Source organism: Pseudorasbora parva, chromosome 9 (assembly GCF_024679245.1).
Source record: "Pseudorasbora parva isolate DD20220531a chromosome 9, ASM2467924v1, whole genome shotgun sequence".
In the NCBI taxonomy this organism is placed as follows: Eukaryota; Metazoa; Chordata; class Actinopteri; order Cypriniformes; family Gobionidae; genus Pseudorasbora; species Pseudorasbora parva.
The window spans coordinates 30784247-30803112 of NC_090180.1; the positions used below are offsets into that span (position 1 = coordinate 30784247).

Consider the following 18866-nt stretch of genomic DNA (forward strand, 5'->3'; position numbering starts at 1 on the left):
AGGATATGTACCGAAAACTTTTAAGTTGGCTATAATTAAACCAATTATTTAAAAAAAAATATGCAACTTGATCCTAAAGTATTTATCAATTACAGGCCAATCTCAAATCTACTGTTTCTATCAAAAATACTAGAAAAGGCTGTGTCTTCACAATTGTATTCCTTTTTTGAAAGAAATGGTATATGTGAGGATTTCCAGTCAGGATTTAGACCATATCATAGTACTGAGAGTGCTCTCATTAGAGTTGCAAATGATTTACTCCTATCATCTGATCGTGGTTGTATCTCTCTATAAGTGTTACTCGATCTTAGCGCTGCATTTAATACTATCGATCACAATATTCTTTTAAATAGACTAGAAAATTATGTTGGCATTAGTGGAATTGCATTGGTATGGTTTAAATCATACTTATCTGACCGTTATCAGTTTGTAGCAATAAATGAAGAGATGTCACACCGATCACAAGTTCAGTATGGGTACCGCAAGGCTCAGTGTTAGGACCGTTGCTTTTCACCCTATATATGCTACCACTGGGAGATATCATTAGGAAGCATGGCGTTAGTTTCCATTTTTATGCTGACGAAACTCAGCTCTATTTTTCTTCACACCCTGACAAAACCTGAGTTTACAATTGAGTGCCTTATCTATCCCTGAATTGCACCCACATCAATCTCATCACATGCCTCTTCCATGGCCTGCACTAGAAAAATAGCACGCAAAGGGCTGCCAGACATATACCTTCCACCGCCATGCCGAAAATAACTCTTCTATGGGGTTCAAAAATGGTGAGTATGGTGGAAAGTATTGCACAAGAAATGTTGAGTGGTCAGCAAACCAGTTTTGGACTGGGGCTGCACGGTGAAAGCTCACGTTGTCCCAAACTACAATGTACCGGTTTCTTTGATGGTCTGCATCTTTGATGGTCTGCATCATACAAGAATGATGCAGTAATGCATGGTATGAGAATGTTGTGAAGTCTGTCCAGAAATGTGAAAATATGGGCTGTGTTGTATGGTCCAAGGTTGGCATGACGGTGGAAGATACCATGCATACTGGAGATGGCAGCGCACATTGTGATGTTTCCACCATGTTGGCCAGGAACATCTATAATAGCTCTGTGGCCAATAACGTTTCTCCCCCTTCTTCTGGTCTTTGCTAGGTTGAACCCAGCCTCATCTACAGTATAAAGATGAACTCGCGGGATTGCATGAGCATCCATTTCCAGTTCTCCCTGAAAACAAAGAACAAAAATCAGTCAATATGGTGTTATCCAGTACACTGGGAAACAATGTTGTGTGTAGTGTACTGCAGTCAATATTGTACTTACATCCACATATGCTCGTTTCTTTGAGAGTTTCTCTCAAATGGCACCTTATAAAATTGTTTCATTCTGATTTGGTTTCGCTTGAGAATGCGAGCCAACGTGGACAGACTGACTCATTCAATGTTGTCGAATATGGTGTTGTCTTGGATGATGTGGCTTTGAATTTCTCGTGATCTGATTTTATTATTTTCCAAAAGCAAGTTTACAGTGCCAGCTTCCTGTACTCCGGTAAACATTTGGCCCCTTTATCCACCATGGTTTCTTCTCTCAGTCCTTTAGAAAAAATAAATAAATGAAAAAAATATAGGGCTTGGACAATGCAGCTTAAAGATTGCAGCTTAAAGATTTTTTGATCTCATAGAATTGTTACCCATTCACATGATTATATGACTGGCCCACAGCAATGGTTGGAGTTAAAAATCTTCATTTGTGTTCTACTGAAGAAACAAAGACATACATCTTGAATGCTCTGGGCGTAAGCAGATAAACATAAAATGTTCATTTTTGGGTGAACTATCCATTTAAAGTTATTTTGTTGTCTAATTATTATGGAAAGGATTAATATTGTCGCTTCCATAGTCATCAGTGTGTATTTCACAAACTCAAATTGCATGGCTTTGCTGGTACTTATTTATATTTAAATGTCTAAAACCAAAACATGAAGTTGAAAACTCTGAATAGTTGTTGTATTCGACAAGCGCTGAGCACATAGTGTCTCTGGTGTGATTGTACATGTGAAAGGGTTAATCTGCCCCGCTACCAATGCTTGAGATCGGATCTGAACATCCTTAACAAAAAAGTTCTAATTAAAAGTGTAAAATCTCTATATTTTTTTGTCAAAGTTGGCTAAACATATACCTTACATATTTTTCCAATAAAGTACATTATATTTGTCCCAAATTGTTGTTACAGCACAAATAATGTCTATTCTTTTTACTGACAAAATAATAATATACTGTATACTGCCTTGAACTTGAGCATGCAAGTATAGATTGACGCGTCTGGTGTAGCACGTTAGCAGTTTAAGATGCAATGGAACTGGTGACAAAAACAAATCAAAGAGAAAATATATTGCCTGATATTTAGATTTATTTGGGGGATAAAATTGGGCATACACTGTGCAATATTCATCCGATTTCGAGCCGAATTCTGACTCGTGGGACTCTTATCGTGCGTCGTTTTTCGTGAGGTGTTAGTGCAGTGTACAGTGGGAAACGAGAGGCGACAAACCTCTCCCGATCGGGAATCGGATGGTCGGATGAATTTCTGGCGTGTCAGATATTCTGGTCGTCCCTCATGAGGTTATCGCACAGCTGAAGCAAAGCCACAAACTGTTTGCCCTATTATCCTCACTGCGCCTGCGCGAAAGCAGAAGTTTAACCATCTAATTTTTTAAAGCAGCAAGGAGGAAAATGAAAAGAGGGAGTTCTTTAATTATGTAGGCAGCTATCAAATAGCAGAAATTAAGTAAACTGTTGTGCCTCCAGTTTGTGTTGTAAAATGGATAGTATTCTAAACCACCGTGTATATATCCAGTGCCTCTTATTCATTTAGCTAGTTGATCGTTAATTTAGGGCTACTTGTTTTTGTTTGTTTTTATTAATTAATATTTAGCCTAGGCCTACTTAATCTTATTATGATGGAAAGTGGGAACCTTTGTCCATCTTGACACAATGTCTTTTTTTTTTTCCTTTTTTCGCGTTTTAATTCATTAACACGAGTCAGTGGATATCACGCAATGCACAGTCTCAAACCCACACACAGAAAAATAGGGGTAAAACAGCTTGTCGCCGGGGCAGTACCCTTAAAAGGACAACGTTGCACCATTTTTACCACAAAAAGGTTCATAGTAGTACCTTAAGGTACGCATTTGTACTCAAAGGTACTAATATGCACCTTTTAGGAGTAAAACAGGTACAAAGATGTCCTTTTAAGGGTACTGCCCCAGTGACAAGCTGTTGTACCCCTAAAGGTACAATTTTGACACCCTATTTTTCTGTGTGCAGTCAATTATTCACTACAGAAAGTGAAAGTAAAATCTGACAAGCTTTGGCCGCATATTCTCAGACAAAGAGAGATAAATGTAATTCAACATGTTGATAATGTAGCCTACTGTCTTAATTTATTTTCTTAATATTTCTATTTTGGTTTATACTGTGAGAAAAAAATAGAAGAGAAGTAGGCCCATTTTGTGTTAAACAAGTTGTTTTAAGATAAATTATTTTCATTGAGACTGACATTATTGCAGTGTTCTGACATTCATTTAATTATAGACCTAATGATAATCATATAATTATAGACCTATAATTCCTTGTTTACTTGGGCTAAATGTTTTTAAATAGTGAGGAGTAATCTATTTATTTTATAATGCAGTGTGTCGATTATGCATTATGAAATTGTTTGGGGGAGGGGGGGAATTAATGTAATATCAATTTAATAATACAAGTAGGCCTCCTCTAATAATAATAATTTTTAAATCCTCTAAATTCTCTTGATATCAACAGCTGATGCATTTGATATGCTATCTCTCTATAATACACCATGGTCTATTGTTGCCACGGGGGTTTTATTGCGCATTTTTCACCCGTACAGTGTGAGCAGTCAAGTCGTGCTCGACGGTCGGACCGCACAGTGTGAGCACATAAATCGTGACCTTTGGCTTTACATCGCATGTAAAGTCGTACAGTGTGAGTAGCTACACTGTAAAAAATTATTGTTGGTTTGTGTTGGTTTAACTTAAAAAAGTAAGTAACCTGGTTGCCTTAAAATTTTGAGTTTATTGAAATTAAATATTTGAGTTGATACATTGAAGGACATTTGTTTAATAAATAGAGACTCAAAATATTATAGTATCTGAACCACATAAAAAATTGGATAAATCATAAAAATATCACTATTTGGCATGTTTCACTACGTCATCAGAAATAAAACACACAAAATTACCCAATATGCTTACAAAATCTTTTAATAATATTTTAATAAAGATTGTCGAATCTCAAAAAATGTTCATTGTATTAACTCAAAAATTTTATTTCAATGAACGCAAAATTTTAAGGCAACCAGGTAACTTTTTTTTCTCATTATTTTTTTTTACAGTGTAGCATTGCTGAAATCGCATAGAAATCGCAGTGTATGCCCAGCTTTAATCGATATTTTATTAGTGCATCTAAAGCCTCTGTAAAATAGGTCTAGCTTGTATAAAACATAAAAGATTGATTATCAGTTCCACACACACAGAGTTATAGATATTATACAGTAATGAAGAAACAAAAACAGCTCTGGTATAGGATCAGCTGTTATTCAGTCTTTTATGTATCGAAACAAAATGTTATCAGTGCAAATCTACTTTAGACTTGTTGTTTAAGTTCGTAGCTCTGCTTATCATTACATTTTTTACTGTTTGAAACACTGATAATTCACTGTCAGCTAATATGTAAATAAAACAGTATAAATGGTGTATGCAACCAAACATGTCTATTGTTGTGAAGTTTGCAGTTTTGGCCAAGAGCAATCTGACCAACATGTAAAAGCAGCCAATCAATGTTCATTTTGTTTTGAGAAGACATTTAATAATAGGTACATACGAACCAAAGTACTGCATAGTTATTAGAAAAAGCAGAAACAGATGTATAGTTTGTGATTTTAATATATAGTTTAGTATTGAAATGGAATAAGGAAATATGCTGATAGTCACTAGAACAATATAAATATAAATGTTGTCAGAATCTTCAGTGCTAAAATGGGAGAAAGGCGTCATGATACATTTAAGCTTAGACTTTGAGGGAAGACTCTCAGAGTTTGAATAGCAAACAGTGTGATGCAAGCCACTGGAAAAGTACAAGCTGTGCAAATGCTAATATTGCCAAAAGCCTGAAATTAACCTACATTATTGTAGCCCATTTCAATCATGTGTTCACTACAAAGCCATTGCCAAGCTACTGTGACACTTACAGCTGTTCCCGGGTAAGATGAGCAAAAATAAAAGCACACTTTTCCATATGTATTTATGTATACTGTGAATCAAATCAGATATTTATTATGCCTGTATCACACCAACATTTATAAAGGTCCCTCTTCAGATAAAACATCAAGCTAATTCTGCTTGTTTTATCCATTCAATATGTTAATATAGTTTTGTTCTAATACCCAGTGCTAGGAAAGTGAATTATTGTGAAAGGTACATTATGAACAAATGAGAGAGATGTATTCATTGTTGAGGTTTGCACTAACTCGGTATAGAAGCCTTAACTACAAATCTGCTTCAGTTCATCATCTGACAAACTAAATGATAAGCCACTCACACAATCACATTAAAAAATGTAAAATACATTTCCATGGTAACCAGTTTTCCTATGTCCTGATTTCCCATAGTGTGTGTATGAGTGTGTGTGTGTGTGGGAGGGGGAGCACTGGGGCAGAGAGAGAGAGCGAAAGCGAGCGAGAAATGGGGGCGGGTGAGTGCGAGAGATGAGGCAATATGTGATGGTAAAAGACCACATTCACTGTTATAGATCACAGTACCAGTGTAACAGGTATTACAAACTGCACTGCATTACACTCTTCATCTGCACATCGAGTATTTGACTGGCATTGGAGAAAAATGGGCTGGGATTTGCCGGAATTTCATATTTAATAGCCTGAGAAGAATCAGAAAGGATTTAAAAGTGTCATTTTTGGACATTTTAAAGGGATTTCATAATCATTGACAAGACAGAAATGGACGTTTTTCCAACAGGCAACTAATAAGAAAATAATACAATGCTTTGAAAAGGACATGCAGCCTTCTGATAATCAGGACTGTATTTTTTAAAAACATTTTTTTTCTTCTCACAAACAAAAGTTTATTTACGGAGTGCAACAGGCAGAACTGAGCAAACCCCGTGCACTCTTCTTCAAGCAGATTTGCCGTTAGAAGAATGGAGTAAAGCTGGGATCTTCTATGAAAGCTGGGATTGATTATTCCAGATCTTGAAACATGGCTCAGTCTGAAGACATGCCTAAGGAGATGACGGCTGAGGAGAAGATAGAGAGCGAGACCGCAGGGGAGATAAAACGGGCTCGGACCATGGCTCTGTACAACCCCATCCCAGCCAAACACAACTGTCTCACCGTCAACAGGTCTCTCTTTATCTTCGCTGAGAATAATTGCATAAGAAAATATGCAAAGAGGATTATAGAGTGGCCATATCCTTTAATAAGCTTTTCTACTTTTACGAATGATAGAATTACTAATTGCATGCAGTTATTTACTTTTTTGATGCTTCTGTTATTTTATTTACTTAATGTTGATTGAAGTTAGCTGTCCTTTTACTGTCATATGGTGAAATAATTTCAGACACATTTAGTAAAGCCGGAAAGAAAAAGAAATACAATAATCATTTGCTGGCAAAAAAGCATGGTCTGTGTTTTTTGTATGTAGACTTAGACTATCATCTTGTATTGCACTGGTTTGCATTTCTACCATTAAGAAATTTTTGTTATAGACACTATTCTAGGGCGTAACAGTGTAATATAAAACGGTTGCCATAGTTGATAGTTAGAACTGTTTAAGTTTTCTATATCCAAGTAATAAATGTTATTAACACATAATTACTTACTAAGTTATTACGCATAATTACTATACATAATGGGAATTTTGTTTTGGTTTTATTTGCCTTCCATTGTGCAATTTCAAGGTCTATTTAGCCAATATATGACATATAGAGGCTTCTCAGACTTTTTTCACATGTACTCTTCTAGAGTAATTTTTGCCATATCAAAGGGTAGACAATTCAATATAAACGCACACATTTCTCATTCTTCCAAGACCTAAGCCTCTAACTGTAAATGTTGAAAACATATCTCAAAAAGTTCCAGAACTACATATCATATGTGTGAGTATGTAGTTCTTTGTAATGGATTTGGATGTATTCATGTCCAATAAGTCTATTCAACAAGACCTAAGGACTAACTAGACAATAGTAGTTTCAGAACTTCAAAATAAAGACATGACATGTAGTACAACAAGAAGACAGGAGCATGAAAGCATCAATCAAACAGTTACAGAGATCTTCCCGAGGGCCGGAATCCATATGGCCAAAAGATTGCATAACTTCCTAAACTTTAAACAACTAAATAATAGACTCAATAATGGCTCAATGATAGTGGATGATAACAGCTATGACCTGGGTTTTTTAACTGGGCTGTGACCATGATGTTAAAGTGGACCTTATAATAGGTTTCTGACCTTGTAGTTGTGCTGTACCTGGGATGTAGGACTGTGGTTGACTTTTATAGGGAACTTTTGGTGGTCCTGGATAGTGATCCCCACTTGCTGAAAAAAACTGACTCTGCATGGCCAGGAGAGGTACGCTTAGGATCAAGCCTTGATGGGGCTGACAGAGAAGCATGGGTGGCTTTGGCAGGTGCATGAGAAAAGGTAGATGTGGCAGGGCTACTGTAACTTCACTTGAGACAAAAACTGAAACATGGAACCCAGGCACATAACCAGCCTCAGGGAACCCCTGATGTAGTGGACTCTGGACTGGCATGACCCGGGACATGGGTGGACTCTATAACAGGGAATGCAAGAAGTCTAGAGACGGCCATAAATGTGAACTCTGGAGGGGTATGCTGCAGAAATATGATGCTCCCGGTTTGAGAAGGAGGTGGGAGTTCCTGCATATAGTTGGTGGAATATGTGAGCCGCTTGGGTGCTGGCAGTACACAGGTTTAGTCTTACATCAACATGACACCATCTGTAGCAGATATGGGTGTTGATTCAGTGTTCATGGTAGGCATGAGTATGGAGTATGAGGTGAGAAAGCTGGCATCCTTGGGCACAACTTCAAGGGAAAAGTGATCACCATCCACCACTGGTGAACCACTCAGCCACAAAACAAAATTAACATATCCCAGAAGCTTCCAATAGACTTTTGCCTAAAATTGGACGGGCTTATTTAATGTTTTTGAGAGATGCATAAAAGCAACCTAGGAACTAAAAGGTTAATGCTCTTTTGCTTTTGAAATTAATAAGGGTGTGCGATTAATTGTATTTTATTTTCGATTTCGGCTTCCAACAGATATAAAAACATGATAATCGATGTGAAACAATTATTGTGCCAATTATTCCGTCCAGCACACCTTCCTTTCCTTTACACCGGTGCACATTCGTTCTCCCTAAAAGTCAAAACTTGACATCCAAATTAGCCAAATAAGTGAGTATAAAAAGCAGTCTACAGCGTTCATACTTAATATTAAAGAGTGTTATTAAAATTTGAAATTGTCTCACCGACACGTCATCCTCAATAAACCCGTCTCTGTCGCGACTACTCTTATCTTTCAAATAATCATATTCTTGTGTAATCGTCACGTGATATCCAGAAATTTTGAATATTCTGATCTAATATGATTTCTGACCTGTAAGGATGAAAGAATAATAATCATACACTGTTGAATAATAGGCCAGAGGAGAACTGGCACCCCGACTGAGTCTGGTTTATCTCAAGGTTTATTTTTCTCCATCATGCCCTGATGGAGTTTTGGTTCCTTGCCACTGTCGCCTTTGGCTTGGCTTGCTCAGTTGGGGACACTAACATTATGATCCAAGTTATTCAACTAAATATACAAATAAAATTAATGAATTAGGTCTTATTTAATTCTATAAACTATAATACTGATCTGCCAACATTGTCACTATATGATAAATTAAAATGAGCTGATTTCTGATCACTGTTTTCTAAAGAACGACTGTACAGCCAAATCAAATTTTGTTGCAATATTGTCCTGTTTAAGACTGTGAAGCTGCTTTGAAACAATCGTCATTGTAAAAGCGCTATATAAATAAAGTTGAATGATTGATTGATTATAAGCGCATTAGGCCGATACTGATCCCTAGCCAGCCTCCTGTATGCACGCTTTGACACGGGGAGGAACTCACAGAAGCGAAGTTTACTGTGGGTTTCAGATACATGCCTAAACGTCAAATAGCCTACACACAAATATGTCAAAATTACATTTTAGTAAGTATCCTCGTAAACACAGTCGGTTATGTTTTAAGTTAATGTAAACACTGAGAAGAGCACGTGTGTAACAGTATATTGTGTTCGTGCATTAGCTCTTAAAGTGACAGCAGCCTAATAAACCTGCTGCAATAACAAAGAATAAAGATAAAATCACTCATGGCTCTTGCATGTATAAACTGTACTTCTAATAAGGATTAGTCTATATTTAATGTATACAGTAGTTTTATTTTACATTCGATTAGTTTATTTAATTTCTTTTTTTAGGCTATAACTGATCTGTTAGTACATCTTCCTGAAAAACATAAAATAACTGTACTGTAAAAAATTATTTAGAAAAAAAGTTACCTGGTTGCTTTAAAATTTTGAGTTCACTGAAATTAAAATTTTGAGTTAATACAATGAACATTTTTTTGAAATTCGACAACCTTTATTAAAATATTATTAAAAGATTTTGTAAGCATATTGGGTAATTGTGTGTGTTTTATTTCTGATGACGCAGTGAAACATGCCAAATAGGGCTATTTTCATGATTGATCAAATTTTTTATGTGGTTCAGATACAATAATATTTTGAGTTTCTATTTATTAAACAAATTTCCTTCATTGTATCAACTCAAAGTTTAATTTCAATAAACTCACAATTTTAAGGCAACCAGGTTACTTACTTTTTTAAGTTAAACCAACAAAAACCAACCAATTTTTTTACAGTGTGTATATTTAATCAGTATTTTTTTAAGTTGTATTTTTTTGTGTTTTTTTTTATTTACTTTATTTTTGAGTATTGTATTGCTGACTGTTAACTTTTCTTCTGTAACTATTTTGAGGAACAACTTTATTGAGCAAAAAAATCTACCATAATCGAGTAACCCTAGAAAATAATGTACCACCAACACTAAACCTAACTAACAAAAGCAAATGTAACGTAAAAGCGCATTTGCCAAAGCAACCATTTTAGCAAGTGCATTGCTGTGTCATGTGAACTACCAAGCAAATTTATTTGATCAGAAAAGCCGTACTTGTGGAGATCGTTATGTGATGCAAGCTGTACAAATCAAGCACATGCATAACATTGTGTTACGCAAAATAGTGTTTGAATCTCATAAAGATTGTAACAAAGCCTCTGAGATGTGCTTGGAAAAATAAATTGCAAATATCTTTTCCTAGCAATGCAATGGTAGGATACTGCCCAATACACTATATTAATATTACACTCAAATCCAAGTCATTCTGTGTGTATTATGCATATTAATGTTTGTCGAGCATGTTATATAATGTATTGGGGTATATGTTTATTTTTGTTATTTATTTATTTTATAGATGAAGGATCAAAGTGAATAAATAGGCTATCATTTTCAAATCACAGTCAATTATCCAAGGAAAAAAACGGCATGTGGGTATAAGGAAATTATATGGCTTATTAGACTTGCTGACTACTATTTTTCTACTGCTAATAGTAGTTGTCACCCTGATTTAGTTCCATAGCTTGTTCGTGTACAAGCCCATCCTCTCACTGTACTATATAAGTAATTCTATTACTTGTACTTTTCAACACTTGTTGAACAATTAGCCATTATGTGACACAACAAATTATATATTTTATATTTCCTACAAAATCCTCTTTGATTAATTAAATTCACAAGTCAGCTACAAATCCAATCCGCAGGTCACCGCAGGTGCACATGCTTATGAGGATTGCACCTTTTTTCCATATGTGAGCCTGAAAATGCATTACAAGCAGCATTTGAGATAATGTTTGAATGTTTTTCAGGTGAACAAAACTCCGTCAACCCTCCCTGGAGGAGGTTAAGTGTTGAATGCTGGTTGCCATGGCAATCCTCGCTGCTAGAGAGATGCCAAAAATAAAAAAAGCTGAAGATTCTAGGTTAGTGCATCCCTGACTGAATTGACATTACTATGCTTATTATTTTATAATGCCATTTTTGTGGTTGTATTATAGCTTCCAAGTATTTTACCTTATCGGATAAGAATGGTAAAAAATGGTGCTCTGGTTGCTAAGAAAGTAAAAGCACATCTTTTCTCTACAAGTGACATGATTTGAGGTATCATTCATGTCCGTGGCACATAAGTGCAGGCGACTTACTGATTTACTAAATTGTTCAAATCACTAAATATGATCTAGAGGAAAAGTGATGCTTGCCCCAGCACAGGCAACTAAACCCATGCTTTGTTCGCTTTTGAAGCAGTTTTATTTGATGATGTCATTGGGCACATGTATCTGGCCATTGAGGATCAACCTTTGATCACCCCCTCAGACAAGTGTTAGAGAACATGAATGGATTTGGATTTCCATGAATTTGGATTTGCAGTGAAATGCTCATTAAGTGATAAAAAATAATAATAATAAACCAGTGGATATTTTCATGTGAGCTAGGTTTTTTTTCTTCCCACCACATGCATTAAAAAAATTCACAGCTATGTGATGAACTAAGTTTACAATAATTAATTCATCCAAAAGTCATTTTGTAAATCATTTTTGACCACTGGCAAGCACTGTCTAGTACCTGTTGCACTTTTATTTCTGAAATGCTGGAAACAGTTTAACAAGAACAAAGTTGTTATTGTTTCACTTAGTTCTTAAGAATAAAAAGAAAAAGAAAAATTAAACTTAAAAGGGTTCATTATTATGCTTGCACCAGTTTGGCAATAAAATAAATAAAAAATATTATTTAAAAATGAAAATGAAACAATGAAAAACCAACTAAAAGTCAGACTCAAACAGACAAAATGTGATATGACAAATGGAAACAGAAACAGAACAGAAAACAACAATGAGAGAGAGAAAAAAAAACGTGACACTCACCATGGTAAAGGTCAATTTTCGAGTATGATCCCAAAACTCGCTCCTGAGGAAAGACCTGAGGAGTTTTTTATCACTGAGGAGCCAAGCACATTTATTTTTATAGATGTTCTCATGAGAAACCAAAAATGGTCTAAATGGAGTGAAAGTGAAAAAGTAAATGTGACATGTGAAGGCCAAGTATGGTAACCTAGCCTGGATGCCAGCCGAACCTACCCCCGCCCACAACATTTTTAAGTTGGGCAGTTCGGTCTGGCATCGCTCCATAGAGGAGTAATTACCAATGAAATCATCAGGGCGGGCTTTAGACGATGATGGACAGATGATCAACAGTAACGTAATTATGCACGTCATCAAAGGGGCTTGGATTATATTTACTCGAATCCTAAACGGAGAGCTTGTTTGTATATGCATTCACCTTCCTAATTTCTCTCAAAGATGATGATCATGTTGGGTAAGTACTCTGTGTATCAATACATTTTTTTTTTTTTTTTACAACACCGGCTAAGATCGTTTATTCCAGTCCGCGTGCAGACAGGGTTGCCAAGTTTTTACAACAAAAACCGCCAACTACTAGGCCTAAACAATATCTTCTCGGGGGGTTCTCCGGGGGAAAAATGGTGTTTGGGGGGTAAAATGTGTGTTATTTTGGCAAGGTTGCCTTCTAAAATTCGGACTCATGGGTCTATATATCACATAATAGTCGCTTCAACCCTTGGACATAGAAAAACAACCGCGGAAAAAAACGTGGACTTGGCAACACAGTGCAGTTGAGCTCTGTCTGTTGACATTTGACAATGCGTCGCTTTGTTGCTCTGATTGGTTGTAGGTTTATCCAATTGAGGTCTTTCCTGGTTCGGTTGAAACACGCCTCATAATCACAGCCCAATGGAGCAGTTTCAGACTCATATTCTGACTAGAATTGAGTATGACCACATCAGGCTAATGGTAACCCATACTTGGAGATTGTCCTCTGCATTTAACCTCAGTAATTTCCTGTCGGTATTGAGACTAGAACCGGCAACCTGTGTGTGAACTAAACATTAGACCATGACTGCCCAAGATTGTGCCGCATTGTCTGCTTTTTCTTACACAGCCTCTGTATTACCTACTGATTTTTGGCTAAATCAGTGGTTCCCCGAATCTAATGCTCTCAGAATGCAAATTGACTTTGATTGCTGATATTGTATTATCAAAACACTTCTTGTGTATTTTTGCCTACCTGAGTTACTACTTGAGTTCCAATTTCCCAGCAGCTGCATCTTTCTATTTAGATGGAAAGTCCCATTAGTCCGTATATATATATATATATATATATATATATATATATATATATATATATATATATATATATATATATATATATATATATATATATATATATATATCAAATAATTCATCATACATGATACGCACAACCACACACCCACATCTAGAAAACACACAGTCCCAAATCTGCATGACAGTCCATATCAGTGCATGAAAATAATTGTAACTGAAAATTTGTTCAGAAAACTTGTCTCATCCGAATAAAGATTTAGTGTTGCACATAATTTGCAAGATGTAGCTAGGGAGTTTTCTTTTAACTGTGTGGTTATTGATTGTCGTCTGTATTGTTTTGATCCCACGCCTGGTCTCTCATTTAAATTCATACCAACTGGAGGTTTTGGAGTTGTCTTCTATGTTGGCTTGCGTTTTAGATTTGATGAGTTTGGTGGTTACACACTCAGTGGTTACACACTCTTTTTTGTCCAATTTGACAACTCCATTTTACATTTTAGCTGTATACTCTTTTGTTACAAACAAACATTAACTTGATCTTCTTTGGAAGATCATTTTATGATCTGAGACTAAAAGACAGACTGGTGCAAGCTTAACCAAAAATTTACTTAGGGTTATGTACATTTAGTGACCCAAAGCATATGGCAACAATTGTGCAATGGCTTGGAATTTTTTATTTTTACTATGGCCTCAAAAAATTTGCTAAGACCGAAAAACATTTTTTGACTGTGTTGGACCAAAGGAAACCATCTTCCAAGTTTTAGTTTAAAGGTGGGGTAAGTGCTTTCTGGTAAGCGTTGTTGATATTTCAATTTACCAAAACAAACACACCCCTACCCCCAAAAGGCTCAAAAAAAATTGATAGCTCCGCCCCACACATACGTAACCCAGGCAACAACTGTAGCAGAATCTGTGTAACTAATCCAGGTCGAATATTCAATGAAAAAGTCACCCCTTCCATCACAAAAACACAAACCATTCTCATGAACAACTCGATAGAACACGAGCACGACAGTCCAACTAACAACATATGACAATTATGACCAGATTAGAGTTATGGCGATCACAAAAACACAAACCATTCTCATGAACAACTCGATAGAACACGAGCACGACAGTCCAACTAACGACATATGACAATTATGACCAGATTAGAGTTATGGCGATCACAAAAACACAAACCGTTCTCATGAACAACTCGATAGTACACAAGCACGACAGTCCAGCTAACAACATATTACAATTATGACAAGATTAGAGTCATAGCGATCATAAAAACACAAACCGTTCTCATGAACAACTCTATAGAACACAAGCACGACAGTCCAGCTAACAACATATTACAATTATGACTGGATAAGGGTTATATAGATCATGAAAAGAGGAAACAAACATATATTATTTAGGAGTATAGTATATTACTTGTCGGACACATTTTGTGAGCTGATGCTTGAAGCACACAGGGAGGAAATTTAGATGCTCCATACGGTCTGAAAATGAACAGGTCTTTATCATCGCTAAAGTAAGCAACAATATGGACAAACATGCGAAGATGACACACGAGCATAGTGAAGCAAAAGCCAGCATATATTAGGCTAGTTCTCGCCTATTGTCCATCATCGTGTGTTTTGAATAATGACGTGCACAGAGCAAGAGCGAGCGCTCTTCACACCATCATTAGTAGACACGCCCCTTACCTGCTGATTGGCTACAAGTTTGTTATTCCACTCGGCCCGACTCCTTTTTCTAAAACGGTTTTGAAATAACACTTACCCCACCTTTAACTGTTCTCATAATAATGACTGACACTTGTATCCTACACTTCTACTATAACTACCGGGTAGTTTCAGAAGGAGCTTAGAAAATCATTCGTATTTATCCTGCTGAAGTATATACTTCAAATTGGTTTGCTGTGTTTCATGGATGAAGAGTGGTTTTCAATGACAAGTCCATCATCCTCTCTGCAATCCAACTGTAATGTCCAAAGTATTCAATTTCTTTTGGAACTTTAAGCCGTGTGTCCACCAACGCGCTTTTGTCCACCAACCACTGCTAGGCGTTTTCATCTGGCTAAAAACACTTTGGTGGACACATGGCCTTAGATTGAGCAACCAGGGTTTAATGACCTGTGCAATCATTTCTGTTAAAACAAGGACTGCATCTTAAATTAGAATAAGGATTTCCTTAAGATTACTGAAAGTGTTTAAACCTCTACTATTACAACATTCTTGAGGAATAAATTCTAAAAAGAAATCCAGGGGTTCTATTACCACAGCTTAAATACATCTATAGTTGCAACTTCAAACTTTTTGGCTTGGATTCACAGACAGGGCTAAGATTAAACAAGAATTAGGCACTGGTTCAGTTAGGACATTTTAAGTATCTTTTATAAACGTGACATAGCAGAAAAAAACAATAACTTTACTTGTTTGCATCTTAAAGGATTAGTTCACCCAAAAATGAAATTAATGTCATTAATGACTCACCCTAATGTCTCTCACACCCGTAAGACCTCCATTCATCTTCAGAACACAGTTTAAAGCTGCACTGTGTGATATTTTCCCCCATCTAGCTATATGACCATCCAGTTAATAATAGTTTCTTAACCTCTCAATTCTGATTTCGTTTAAACTCCTACGGTGGCTGATTTAGTCCAAGATTAACATGGCAATCCCCCTCTTCACATTCGACACGGTGCCATTGAGTGTTAAAACGTGAAAGGCGAAGCTTGAATTTATGGATATTTTCCTCTTTGGCTACTGTACTTTCAAGATGGAGGGGCAACATGGCGACCGGCATTCGAACCCCTCACCCGTATGTATTTTCAATGGCATATTATAAACTTACGAGAATACTTTATTACTTGAAAGAAAGAAATATACATTAATGAGCACATATGTTTTTGAAAGAACTAAATGTTTTTAGCTAAGAATAAACTAAAAAAGTTACACAGTGTAGCTTTAAGATATATTTAGTCAGAGAGCGTATCCAAGTGTATGCACACTATAATGTCCATGTCCAGAAAGAGAATAAAAACATAATCAAAGTAGTCCAAATCTGACATCAGTTGGTTAATTAGAATCTCTTGAAGCATTGAAAATACATTTTGGTCCAAAAATAACAAAAACTACAACTTTATTCAGCATTGTCTTCTCTTCCGCGGTTGTGTTCAAACCTCAAATAAAGATTCAAACAGTTGTGAATCAGTGAATCGATCAATGATTCGGATCGCCGGTGTCACGTGATTTCAGCAGTTTGCCACGCAATCCGAATTGATCCGAATGAGGGTGAGTCATTAAAGACATCAATTTCATTTTTGGGTGAACTAACCCTTTAAGACAAAACAATGGCACTGGCATATTTTAAGATTATCAGTTCAAGTTGCTTTCAGTTAAAACAGCTCAAACATGCATTTTATTCTGAGACTAGCTTAAAGGATCTGTATGTAAGAAATGTATTTCAATTAATCATAAAATGGCCCTGATATGTCACTAGACATTAAGAAATCATGTTAATTTCAAATACTTATATCACTGACAACAGTAGTCTGGCCAGTATATTGTCATTTACAAGTTGTTGTTGCAGCCCTCAAATGATGTTGATGTTGATATGTTGCATTTTGGCCTGAAGCTCCGCCCTCCACCTAATTTGAAAGTGATTGCAGTTGCAGTTTTGGCCACAATCTTAAATATACTTCCTTTAACCTTTATTTGTGAAACCGGGGGTTTAAATTTTAAACATTTTGTAGGTGTAGTAACCCAGCTTCCACAGACTGAGAGTATAAGGAGAGGATACAAAATGTATTGGACGCGTGTTTGGTCAAGGAGTTTGGACGCGTGTTTGAAAACAAAGGTTTCACTGATTGACTCGTTTTGAACAACGCGCAGTTTACTGATAACAACAAAACATGCCGCCAAAAAAGGAGACAAAGCAAGAAGAAGAATATGTGACTATCAGTTGTGTAAATGAAATGTTGCAGCAACAAAAGGAAATGTTCACCGCATTACTGGAACAACAACATAGCAATTTCAATGGCTTTGTCAAGCTAATTATGGACTCCACTAACTCGAGATTAGAGTCAATATCCAAGGAAATGCAAGAAATAAAAACTAGCTTGCAGTATACACAAAAAGAAGTGGATGATATTAAAAGTGAGATAAAAGATCTGAAGGAACGCAGTACCTCGATACAAAATGATATTTTTAAAATATGTGACAGTTTGATGCCGGTCTCAGACAAAATGGAGTATCTGGAGAGCCAAATCAGGCGAAATAATCTGGTATTCGACGGGATACAGGAGTCACAAGGAGAGACTTGGTCAGAGACGGAGGAGAAGATACAAAAAGTTGTGAAGGAAAAATTACAGCTGCAACATGAGGTGGAGGTAGAGAGGGCTCACCGTATAGGAAGACCGGGTGGAGACCGACCGAGGCAAATCGTGGTAAAACTCCTAAGACACAAGGACAGAACGGAAATACTACAAAGATCCAAACATCTAAAAGGTTCCAGAATATACATCAATGAAGATTTTACAGAGGCAGTCAGAAGGAAAAGAAAAGATCTCATGCCGGAACTAAGAGCAGCGAGAGAAAAGGGGGACATTGCCTTTTTACGGCAGGATAAACTGATTATTTATCCCCGGTCCAGTGTACCAAAACAAACAAAGCCAGCTAACATCAACACATAAACAGGTAGGCAAATATCATGCTGAAATTCTAATTTCACTATGTCGCAAAATAAAATAACACATAACGGAGATGGGCATTTACTACAAAGATTGGTTGAATATGAGCAATTGGAACTGAACTCTTTGCAGTACACGGATTACAATGCACAGGATATAGAAAATGACATTGATCCGGTAAACAACTTCTTTGCTGGCATCAACAATAAATGTCACTATTACACTGAGGAAAATTTTAATAGTTCAATTAAGACTGAGCAGCAGCTATCTATTATACACTTTAATAGTAGAAGTCTCTATGCCAACTTTCACAGTATTAAACACTATCTTAAACAACTGAAACAGCACTTTAATATAATCGCAGTAACTGAAACGTGGATAAACAGTGAAAAAGGGTCAGATTTTGAAATAGAGGGATATGAAATGTTTTCAATTAACAGAGTAAATATGAATGGAGGTGGGGTTACATTATATGTGGACAAGGATTTAAATTATAAAGTGGTGGAAAAAATGTCACTGGTAGTGGACAATCTGTTGGAATGTGTTACAATAGAAATAAGTATGGAAAAAAAGAAAAATATAATTGTAAGTTGTGTATATAGGTCACCAAGTTCGAATATTGATACATTTAAGGAATGGATGGAAGAAACATTTACAATGACTAGTCAAAAAATTGTGTTCATCTGTGGGGATTTCAATATTGATTTGTTAAACCCAAAAAATCATAAAAGGACAGAGGATTTTATTAACACCGTGT

General features: G+C 36.2%; 1 protein-coding gene across 1 annotated transcript in view; it reads left to right on the forward strand.

Annotated features, from left to right (window-relative positions):
* The first annotated feature begins 5830 nt into the window (after nt 1-5830).
* cacna1eb (calcium channel, voltage-dependent, R type, alpha 1E subunit b) overlaps nt 5831-18866 on the forward strand; it is a 145462-nt gene continuing 132426 nt past the window's right edge. Inside the window, exon 1 of the mRNA XM_067452214.1 lies at nt 5831-6507. Coding sequence (XP_067308315.1) covers nt 6300-6507 — 208 coding nt within the window. The 5' untranslated portion in view covers nt 5831-6299. The remainder of the gene's footprint in view (nt 6508-18866) is intronic.